The sequence below is a fragment of the Geotrypetes seraphini genome, chromosome 2, assembly GCF_902459505.1.
Source record: "Geotrypetes seraphini chromosome 2, aGeoSer1.1, whole genome shotgun sequence".
NCBI classification, from domain to species: domain Eukaryota; kingdom Metazoa; phylum Chordata; class Amphibia; order Gymnophiona; family Dermophiidae; genus Geotrypetes; species Geotrypetes seraphini.
Window position 1 is genome coordinate 318884124 of NC_047085.1, and position 11919 is coordinate 318896042.

At 39.0% G+C, this 11919-nt stretch overlaps 1 protein-coding gene across 1 annotated transcript in view; it reads left to right on the forward strand.

Moving 5' to 3' along the window:
* CMTM6 (CKLF like MARVEL transmembrane domain containing 6) overlaps positions 1-9667 on the forward strand; it is a 48541-nt gene extending 38874 nt beyond the window's left edge. Inside the window, exon 4 of the mRNA XM_033930102.1 lies at positions 1024-9667. Within this exon, the coding sequence (XP_033785993.1) occupies positions 1024-1185 (162 nt within the window). The 3' untranslated portion in view covers positions 1186-9667. The remainder of the gene's footprint in view (positions 1-1023) is intronic.
* Positions 9668-11919: the final 2252 nt, after the last annotated feature.

Here is an 11919-nt window from a genome sequence, read left to right on the forward strand (position 1 = left end):
TCTTACACCCTCCTGTGGCATAGTCTCCATCCCCATCCCCTGTAGCTGGGAGGAGGCAGACAGAGAAAATTTTTTTTTTTAGTGGGGGGTACGGTATCCTCCCTAGAAAGATGGCCCAAATGGATCCTTCTTAATTAGGCTATTTGGAGTTCTAGCAACTGCAGAAGCAGCCCTTAGGGAGCATCATTATTGAGGAGGAGACTCTCCAGCAGCCCTGTTGGTGGGGTCAGTTTCACATTTTTAAAGTGTGGTTCCATTTTTTTTGAAAGGGGGAGAAAGACTCGTAGGCTATTGCTGGGGGGTAAAAATGAAGAGAGGCTTTAGGCTGTGGTTGCTGGGAGTGGTTGGGCTAGAGTTTAAAAGTGCAGTTGCCGGAGGCAATGGAAGGAGCTAAGGCTGCACCTTCATGGGGTTAGGTAGTAGGTGTACCACCTACTTTTGCTTCGTAGCTACTGTTTTAAACCTCTCTTCCATTGCCAGATACACTGCAGTTAGGTGGGCGATGGCTAGAGCAGTAGCCTCTTATCTGCTGTGATTTTATGACCGTGTATAAATAAAGAAAAATACCATTCATCCAAGCCTGGCTTCTCAATTTTTGGCCTGGCTGCTAAGTCCAAAAAACTTTGTCAAGTCCTGGCATAGAGATGTTTTTTATATTTCCATATCCCCACTCCTGTCTTAATTAAAGCATGTAATTGGTTTTATCTTGCACAGTGCTGTATATAGAAAAGAGAAATTATTTTATTGCCAGATGATCAGTGAAACTGAGCAGTGCTTTATAAGTGTGGAAATTATTTTGAGCACCATCACATCAATTGGACTGAGGCCCGACTACGTAAGGTGGGCACTGTCTCTTTATGATGTCCTGAAGATACACACAGTAATATAGTTGATGATGGGAGATAAAGACCTGCGTGGTCTTCAGTCTCAAAATGTAAAACTGCAGATGTATGTGAATGGACCAGGTCCATTTTAAAGCAGGCTCTTTTTTTTTTTTCAATGAATCTCTTTCTTGTTTTGCAGGCCTTTGGATTTCTGGCAAGTTTTGCATTTCTGCTTGACCTTTATTTCCTCTATAAAGGAGGTGTCAAACTTAAAAAGGCAAGCAAAAATAAAGCAGAAAACGACGTTAAAGGCGTGAAAACCCAGGTGCCTGAGAGTTTGCCTTTGAATGTGGAGACATAATGAATTGCAGTCAGCGGATAAGAGTGAAGCAGGCCAGGTTACTTTCCCTGTGCTTCTTGATTTAGGATGCCAAATTTCCTGTACTTGCTCCTCACCTGCTCTTGACTTAACAGGCTCTGCTCTAAACTTATGGCTTTATATTAGGGATTTGGAGATCAAAAGAAAAAAATGTAATGTATGAGGAGTCGTGTTACCCATTTATTTTGCAAGTACAGTACAAAGCAAACCACTCTATACATACATTACTGAGTGAGATCTGGGCACAAGGCTGGGGACGGGGGAGATTTATTCAGTCCTTATTCATCTACCCCCTAAAACATATTTTCAGCCTGCTGTGATAGCTGCAGGAGTCTGGCAGCAGCCTGGTGCTGAACAGTGAACTCTCTAAATTGCCTTTTCGTGTCAGTTGAAGCGTAAGGTAAAATTAAACTGCCTTTTGTTCTTGTTTTCAGAGATGTCTGATCAGGAGTAGAGAATGACACGGGGACAAATTTGTCCTTGCAGGAACTCAATTTCCCCATCCCGTCCCCACAAGTTTTGTTGCTGCCCCTGCCTCATTCCTGTATGCTCTGTCTTAACCGCCCAAGCCTTTAACACTTATGATTTTAAAGTGTTTGGTGCTCGTGCAGATGGGGGAATGAGCTTGCAGGAATGGGGCAGGGACAGGAAAATAACTCACCTGGACGGGAAAATGAGTTCCTGCAGGGATGGGGAAAAAATTGTCCTTGTGTCAGTCTCTAATCAGGAGCACAAGGGGCATGTTGTAAGATCTCATGCGCATGTCCACTGACAAATGTATATACACTAGATTTATTATTTTTTTTAACAGCTTTTTAGGAAATATGTCAAGCTATGTTAATTCAATGACTGGTAAAATAACAATATAATAATTTTTTGGAAATGGCTAGATATTTCTTATTGTAATCTGCCTAGAACTGAAAGGTTAAGGCGGAATAGAAGTCAATAAATGTAAACGCATAAAGGGCTTAGTTCTGTAAATGGTGCCTGAGTAGTACGACGCTCAAGCGTGATTATATAAAAGTTAGGCACACTTTATAGAATTGCACTTAGCAGTGCTTAAAGTGGGCTTAGGCATTGGTAGGTGTCCTAACCTTAGGGGCACCCTATTTATGCCAGGGTTTTCTTTGCCTAAATGAGTGTGCCTAAGTCCAAAGCAGGCATCTACATGCAAAACATGCCCGCAATCTGACCTGTCACCATGCCTGATTTGTAGTAGGTACCTTGGACTAGACGCCTACCTGAAAGTGGTAGGCGCCTACCATCTAATTAAGTGCAATTTACGTCGGTTACGAGATGCTAATTCCATACCATTCCATTTCTTATATCCTGCAAATTTTGACTAGGATTCATTGCGGCTTACAAAAGAATTACAGATACAACCAATTGACATTATAGTCAGTCAGCACCAATTAGCCTATTATTTAAGTTAGGCTTGCTGATCTATGTGCTTAACTTTAGGCACCATTTATAGAATCGGGGTGAAAATCTGAAATGAAAGCTGTAGTTTTGTCTTTGTTAGGCCCATGACCTTCAAAAATGATCTCTCCTGATAACACTAGAATGGGTATTTTTTTTTTTTTGTTTTCAGTAATTATATTCAGTAAAACAGTTGTATAGTTGATCTAGTAGAAGTAACATTCAAGTAGAACTCTGTGATTGACAGGCTCAAAGTAAATAGTTCCATTTTGATACTTCTGACACATTGGTTTACTTTGCTGTCCTTTTGAAAGCAAGAGATATGGTTGGATGGTAATCCACAGATGTGTGGCTTTGGGCTTTTGCTCCTGTGGTCCTGAATAATCTTAATTCAAAGGTCTCAAAAATGCACAACTGCATTTGCAATTCACTTCCTAGGCTGGGGCTTGGGTTTGTTTTTTGGTTTGGTGAATGGCTTCTTCCTGTTGCTTTGACAAGTTCCTGCTGAACCAGAACGTATGCAGGTAAGGCTAGTCTCAGTTAGGGCACTGGTCTTTGACCTAAGGGCCGCCACGTGAGTGGACTGCTGGGCACGATGGGCCACTGGTCTGACCCAGCAGCGCCAATTCTTATGTTCTTATGTTTCCTGCTCACTCAGAACTTACCCAGGCTAGGCCTATAGCACACTGTGCCTTCATTCTTGGTTCTCTGTGGATTTTCCTCATTTGACTTCCTTCTCTCTTTGCAGCCTTCAGTCATCACAGTTACCATCCTCAGTAGTAGGATACACATCTTGGCTCTGTTCAGAGCTCAGTACACAAACAACACAAACTTCCCCATGGGATCATTATTATTAATGAATTCTATAAATGAGAAATTCATCACTTGCAATTAATGTAAAGCATTACAGTTAAACCGATTACTGGTGCCCAGAGATTTGATCATATAACCTCACTTTTACAAATGGAACACTGGCTTTATAAGGATTTTTATTCTGTTACTTTATTAGACACAATAATGGTTTTGAAGTTAGAGATAATATGTCAACTTTCTGACACAGAATTTGCCAGTAATTTGGGATTAATTTTGATTTATAGACCTCTAGGTACCTGGTTATTTATTTATCAAATTATATGATGATATATCATATTATTCAACAATTTTTTCAACTGTATATAATTGTAAAAATTTTCAACATAAATTAATTAGTCAAATAATGAAATTTAAACTAAGTTGGCCAATCTTGACCCTGTTAAATCAATGGCAAAAGAATCAGGACCTTAAGCGGATAAGTTGGCCTATTTTTTTAAATCTAAAGTAGGAAATATTTGATTGTCTTTTTAAAATTTGGTTCCATGTGAAGTACTAGATAATATTATTTTTAATGTGGAAACAGTAATTTTAGGAGTTTTTTTTATTGGTATGTGTTTTACAGAGTCTCAGAACAACAAGTTTTAAAGGTTTTGTTGCGATTATCATGTAAATCACGTATTTTAGATATTTGTCCTGCTGTTTTACTTACATCAATTCCATCTGAGATTTTATAATTGACTAATTTTGTTATTAAAGTAACAGAAGGGGTATATCCTGCTTGACTTACTGATATTATACTTACACCAGTACCAAAAGCAGTGGCCAGTATACCTTTGCGAGGAATAGCTGACTAGGAAAATTTGTCTTTAAAAAATATATATATATTTATTGAATTTTTCAATATCCATCAAGCAAAATATCAATCTTCAACTTGATATAGAAAACAGGGATTACTCAAGGTAATATCAATAGAATATAATTTCACAACATAATAAAAAAAGAAATATCCCTTAGTTCCCAAGATTCAGGAGAGAGTAAAAAATAATCAGTGAGGGATAATAATACCATGCATACAAAATTCCAAAGGTATATGGAGTCAGCCTTTACATTTAAGAAAGAAATTCAGTGATTCTTTGTCACTATCAGCCTGAATTAGATATTTAACATCAAGAAAAAACTGAAGGTGTTTTGAGTCAAAAACCACATATTTCACATTTTTAATTCTCACTGGAAATCGAGGAAAAAATTAATTCTCACTGGAAATCGAGGAAAAAAGTGCCACTGTTTTGTAATACTCTGCTCTGGAGAGAAAGGAACTGCTTACACCTTTCCTGTGTCTCCCTGGAAACATCCGGAGAACATCATACCTGTTGACCATAAAACATTTTAGCTCTGTATTGAAAATACAATGTCAAAATGTGATTCTATCAAGTTCAAAGGAAAAAGTAACAAGCAGAGTGGCTCGCGTGTCCACATGTTCCAATTATGTTTCAAATATTTCTTAAATATTCAAATTAACTGAAGAAACTGGTACTAAATCAGCTTCTTGATGCTGTTCTGTGGAAATTCGCTTCTTAGATGATAAATAGATCTTACTCCTTGGAGGCATAACTTCAGGAGGTATTTTCAAAACATCAATCAAATATTTCTTAAACAAATCTCTAGGTGTGTCATAGTTATTCTAGGGAAGCTTAAAGATCTTAAATTAAACTTCCTCATTATTTTCCAGTTGTTCATATTTCTGATGTAAACCTACACAATTCTGAATAATTTTCCTCTGAACCACATAAAGTTTCATCCAATTCTTCCACAAAAGTCGATTTAGACTTACATTCATCTTCTAAATTGGACATCTTATTTGCTAAAGATGTTAAATTAATCTCTACGAGATTCAGATTCTTATATTTCGGCCATCTTATAATTGCTATCCATATCGATTCCAAAGTCACTGGACTGGTCGGTGATCTTTCCTGCTTCGCAATACTGCCAGGCTAACCAGTAGATGTAGATCCTTGAATGTCAACAAAACTATCCTCCCTCATCAAATCTCCAGCTGTTAAACAAGCACTGGCAGCCATCATGACTCTAGGAATATTTGTCTTGTCTTATGTGGATGATATTTTTATTTTGAGTCCAGCATTAGAAAAGTTTGAGGAGGCTTTTAGATTTATTCAGAGTACAATGACACTAGTTGATAATTGGACATCTATTAATTTTTTTTAAATGAATAAACAGAAGACCAAGTTGATTTGTTTTGGCAAACCAGAAGGTTTTATGGATAAAAAATAGTATTGTCTACTGGCAAGATGCTTATAGTTTTGAGTATTATACTGGATTGTTGTTTGACTTTTGAGCACCAAGTTAATGAATTAAGAGGTGTTCCCCCCCCCCTGATTATGTCAACTATGTGCAATATGTTCTGTCCTTTCTACCAACAGTTTTCAAATAATAGGACAATTATTTTAACCCAGTTAGATTATTATAATTCATTGTACTGTGGTATTGCACTGAAGTTGAAATATAGGTTGCAATTTCTTCAGAACACAGGGGCATATCTAATATTCAGAGCTAAGAAACATGATCGAGTGAATCCATTTTTAAATCAATTTCATTGGTTGATGGTTGAGAAGAGAATATATTTTAAGGTGGTTACATTGATATATAAAATGGTATGGGACCTGAAGATTTATTAAGATATTTATCCTTTCCAGTGTGTAGGATTGCATCTCATTTCCAGCATTCTTTGAGGCTCAGTTATTCAACAAGTAAATATATTTGTTTGAAGTCTTTGAGTAAATATTTTGAATATGTAGGAACTAAACTTTGGAATGATCTTCTTACTGAATTAAGGAAAGTTTCTTCATATTATGTATTTTGAAAACGTTCCAAAACTCATTATTTTAATTGATTTATTGTAAATTTGCTGAGAAGTTTGATGTATTATTTTTAAATATTGTTATCCACCTAGAATCTGATTGGAGATTAGAGTGGGCTATAAAAGTTATATTGAATATAATAGAATGAATCACGTGTAATAATAGCATACAAAATTCATTGCTCAGGGTTTATACTTTTCCTCTCTTGTTACTAGGGGTTCCTTTTACAAAGGCGTGCTAGGGCCTTAACGCGTGGAATAGTGCACGCTAGCCACTACTGTCTCCTTTTGAGCATGCTGTAGATTTTCAGCTAGCGCACATGCGCTAAAACCGCTAGCGCACCTTTGTAAAAGGAGTCCTAAATCACAATTCCTCTATTTGTGGCAATAGAATCATTTAGTGGTTCCATCATTTCATTAAGTCTTTCTGGATACATTCAGAGATTCTATGTTTAGCATCATCACTGGCCCTAAATTATGGAATGGACTTCCTTTATTTTGGATCCTTCATATCAAATGTTCAAAAATTCTCTTACCTCTATCAAAAAGGTATTTGGGAGTTAATTTTTCCTTCCCCTTGTTTGCCTACTGGCACTCAGAGGTTATGGCCCATGAGTACAGCATCGGAGTAATTTTTTTTCATATTCTCTTTCCTATTCAAATTGTCATTCACCACTTTTACTCCCTGCTTCATTACTATACTAACTATGAACTATTTAACTTTTGTTTATACAATTTTTATGGAACACTAATCAAGAACAATGATCACAACGGTAATAGGAATTCAGTTCAAAAAGTTTTTGTAATGATATCATCGCAATCTCCTCTCCCTCTTAACTCAGTTCTGAAATCCTATAACTTTAAAGAACACGGTAAACTTGACCTTTGATGATGTGGCAGAGGGAAGGCCCCGGCAATGCAGACGGCCTGTTCAGAGTGCTGCTTCTTCAAGACTGGCCACCATCGCTGTTGGTGAATTGGGCAGCACTTCCAAGTACAAATGCAAGGACAGAGATTACATATACAAATCATTCAGTTGCCAAAGTTTATACATAGACCTCTCATGGGTCCAAAACTGTTTTAAGCCATCCACTCCTGCACATTTCAATTTCCGTTTCTGAACATTGGGAATGAATACCAATAAACCTCATTTACATGCTTTTGACTTCATTGTAATGACATTTTTGCAGATCTTCAGCCCACGTTATTCCCCATGCTATAGCCCTCTGAACATTGTGCATAGCTTTTTGCCAGCACTAGTCTGGTGCTAATCGGCTCTAGCCACTGACATTACGTTTTAAACATTGGCTTTTAGTATAGTCCGTAAAAACCTTAGCTCTTCAAAACATTCCTTTGATAAACTCTGTGTTTCACCTTTTGTTTTTCAAATTTCAGAAGCATTTCTGATGGTTAAGGAAACAATTTTATCCATTCCTCTCTGTGTGCCAAATAATGAGACAGGCAAAGCTTGTGATGCATGTAATCCAACCAAGGGACTGTTAGGCCTTCTTCAGTGGCTGGAGTGGTCTGCATTACACCATCTGCTACCTCTTCAAGCTGGGCCCCACTCTGCCTCGTTGAGTTTAAAAATTCAGGTTGAGGGAAGGGGAAGTGGAGCTTAGGTGTCGAGATGGGGGAGGGGGGGAAGGGGGCCACGGCACACCCAAAAATTGGCAGTAGGAAATCATGATGTATAACTTCCTACCACCTTCTGTGCAGTGTCTGCTCGCCTCTGCTGACACACTGTCTTCGGGTCCAAGATCCTCTTTTGTTGCTGTTTGCCACCACTGTGCTGTCCAGGGCCTCCACTGCTGCTATAGTTACAGTGGGATTTCTCTTCAGCTTCCTCCAGCCCAATTGTCAGTTGGGCTGGAACGTGGGAAGCATTGGTGGATGGGGGTGGGGGGGGGGGGAGAGCACTGGAGAGCATCAGGGGGGCTGGGACTAGAAGCCTAAGGGAGCATCCTGCATTAGGGATGGGAGCTGCTGGAGAACATGGAGTTTGAGGGGTAGCTGTAGAGAAAAGCATTTGTGGGCCAGAGAAGATGGGGTCTGTAGAGGAGAACTTCGGGGAAGGAGGCTGAAGAGCATGGAGGGCGATAGAGAAGAGCTTGGGGGGGGGGGGGGGGCTGGGCTGTAGAGAAGAGAATCAGGGAGGGGGGAAGGAGAGCATGGGGGTGATGTGTATTTTAAAAGCATCTGCCTTGACATCTCTGAAAACTAGAATATAAATGATAGTTAAAATTTTCTCTACATACAGGTTTACTTTGTGTGAATTAATTTTGTGTGTATATGAAGAATGAATGGAAGAAATGGCATTACATTTAGTGCTATTGTTATGGGGAAGGGTTTAGGATGGAGCTTTTGAGGCCTCCAAACAAAAAAGAGTTTTACTGTCTATGAAGTAGAGGATTGTTGTAAATGTATTTTAAAATAGTTTTTAAATTGTATGGATTTTTATCTTTGTAACACAGTTTGTCTTCTGTAGCAATAAACAGAATAACAAGCAAATAAATTGGATATTTCTCTTACGAGATTTCCAAGATTCTAAGTTTCAGTGCCGCCTCTCTTCTAAATTATTTTGGATCTGCTTTCTTTAAAATGTGAGGAAAGGCGAGTAGAACACAGGTTTGGTACAGAGGTTTGCCTCTTCCTGTTCCTGACACATCAGGAGATATTGTGCCTTTTTTTTACAAAATATTTCTTTTCACAAAATAGGGGGTAATATAAATTTAGATTAGAGGCTGACCAAATTTCGGTTTTGGATTGAAGGGTGACATGTAAAAAACCAAAACTGGTATCTCCCAACCTGACCCACAATTATTTTCCATGTAGTCTAGTGCCTCCCCCCCCCTCAATCCATACATATACACTCTCATTTCCCTGGTAGTCTAGTGGCCCTCCTCCCACTACCTAAACCTTTTTCCTTAAAAAAATAAATTAATCCCTGGCGTCTAATGGTGACGGTATGGTGTGGCAGCAGCAATTCTGCAATATTTTCTCTGAGATATAAATAATCAAAATGTGATAGATGTAAAATCAAACTGTGTCTGCACTCTTCAGTTACTTTTTGATCACTAATTGTTTGGGGGGGGGGTGATTAGCTAATTCAGTTGTAATTAAAATAGGCAAGGCTCTTGTATACATGAAATGGTTGCTCAATCTTGTACTATAATATTTTGTTTTCATAATTATATTATGTTCTCTGTATAAGATATATTATTCCAGGAAAAAAATTTTGTGTGACTATACTCCTGTCTGATATTCTAGTGTTTTCCAGTGTCAAATTCTTTTACTTTTTTCTGTATTGTTATCTAAAATTTTTCAATAAACAGACAAAATATTTTTAAAACAGTGTTTTTCCTTTAAGACTGTATTTATTTTTGAAGTGACGTTAGTATTAACAACCATAGGGCTTCTACCGCGGGCCAGTGAGGTAAATACTCCGACGCTCATGGGAATTCTACGAGTGTTGGAGCATTTACCTCACTAGCACACAGTAGAAACCTCTACTGCAGCTTTGTGAAAGCCAGCAATAGATAAATTATGGCAATGTAGCCTCATCAACTGCTGCAGGTTGAAAAATGAAATATATACTTTAAAGTCTTTATACAAATACAAAAAAAGATTGGAACGTTAGACTATATAGTAATAAATGAAAAGCTAGACATAATAGGCATCTCAGAGCCTGGTGGAAGGAAGACAAACAATGGGGTACTGTAATACCAGGGTACAAATAATATTTAAATAACTCGTATATCAAATTGGTGGAGTAGTGGCATTATATTTAAGGATAGCATAGAGGCAAATGGGACAAAGGGCTCCTTTTACAAAGGTGCGTTAGGGCCTTAACGCGCGGAATAGCGCGCGCTAGACCTTAACACCAGCATTGAGCTGGCGTTAGTTCTAGAAGTGTAGCGCAGGTTCAACGCGCGCTAAAATCCTGCATGCGCTAAAAACGCTAGCACACCCTAGTAAAAGGAGCCCAAAGAGTTCTACAGAAAATCCAATTTGTGGTCAGAAGTTCCATGTGTGATGAGAGGATAATGGTGGGTATTTACTGCTATCAACTGGAAAGGGATGAAGAGATGGTGACATGCTAACAAACAAATTTAGTAACACAATAATATTGAGAGATTTGTACCCAGGTATGGATGCTCTTGGCCTCCCATCTGTCTTTTAGATTTTAAAAAGTTTTATTGTAAAACAAGAAGAAAACAGAATCCAACCATAGTTAAATTGTTTAATTTTCATCCTTTCTATCCTCCTCCCTACATCCCTCCTCTCTGCCCATTTGGGGCTCATTTTCAAAAAAACAAAGACATCCAAAAAGTGGCATAAAGGGGCAGTTCAAATTCACTGTTTTTTAAACCCATTCTCTATGCTGTGCATTTGCAGTTCATCTGAATCTCAAGGGGGCATGGTGTGGGCAGGACTAGGGTGCCATTTAGACAGCTGAGGCTTCAACAATGATAAGTGCCAAAAAGGTATCCAAACTGACTAGATGACTACTGGAAGGATGTAATCATGACCTCCCCCACATACACATACATCCCAATGGTCATTGACTCCCTTCCACCCCTCCAAAGATGTGAATGAAACAGTACATACCTGCCTGTATGAAAGCACTTCAGATGTTATGGCCAGTCCTAGTAGAGCAGGTTCTTGGAGTAGCCTGGTGGGCAAGGTAAACAAACCAAGTACAGGAGTCGCGAGGAAAAGATATCGAACACACAGCAGAGGACAGTCCAAACTAAACTTTGTTGGTCAACAGCATGATGTGAGTTGCACGGGCAGGGTGGTCAACCATAGAGATGGGGACTCAGGCCCATACTCCCTAACTGCTACCCTTCTAGTGGAGCACATGAGCCTTACAAACCCCATCCTAATCCCACTGTGGGGGAGTGTGGCGCAGTGGTTAAAGCTACAGCCTCAGCACCCTGAGGTGGGTTCAATCCCACGCTACTCCTTGTTACCCTGAGCAAGTCATTTAATTCCCCCATTGCCCCAGGTACGTTGATAGATTGTGAGCTTCTAGGACGGACAGGGAAAAATGCTTGAGTACCTGAATAAATTCATGTAAACTTTTTTGAGCTCCCCTGGGAGAATGGTATAGAAAATTGAAGAAATAAATAGTGTGAAAAGCTTCAGCCTCTGATAACCAGAGCTGGTATTGTGACATCATAATGCCTCATTCCACCAATGCCTAAGAGCCAACCTCATCAATGATGTCACAATGGCTTGATTGTCCTAGATTTAGCTCACTTTCACTACATTTTGATTTCTAGAGTGGCGCAGTGGTTAAAGCTACAGCCTCAGCACCCTGAGGTTGTGGGTTCAAGCCCACGCTGCTCCTTGTGACCCTGGGCAAGTCACTTAATTCCCCCATTGCCCCAGGTACATTAGATAGATTGTGAGCCTGCTAGGACAGAGAGGGAAAAATTCTTGAGTACCTGAATAAATGCATATAAACTGTTCTGAGCTCCCTTGGGAGAATGGTATGGAAAATTGAATAAATAAAATAATGTAGTGGAACATATGATCTTTACAAATCCCATCCTAATCCCACCGTACCCATGTATAGGTGTCACCTGCAGGCATAAGGGCTA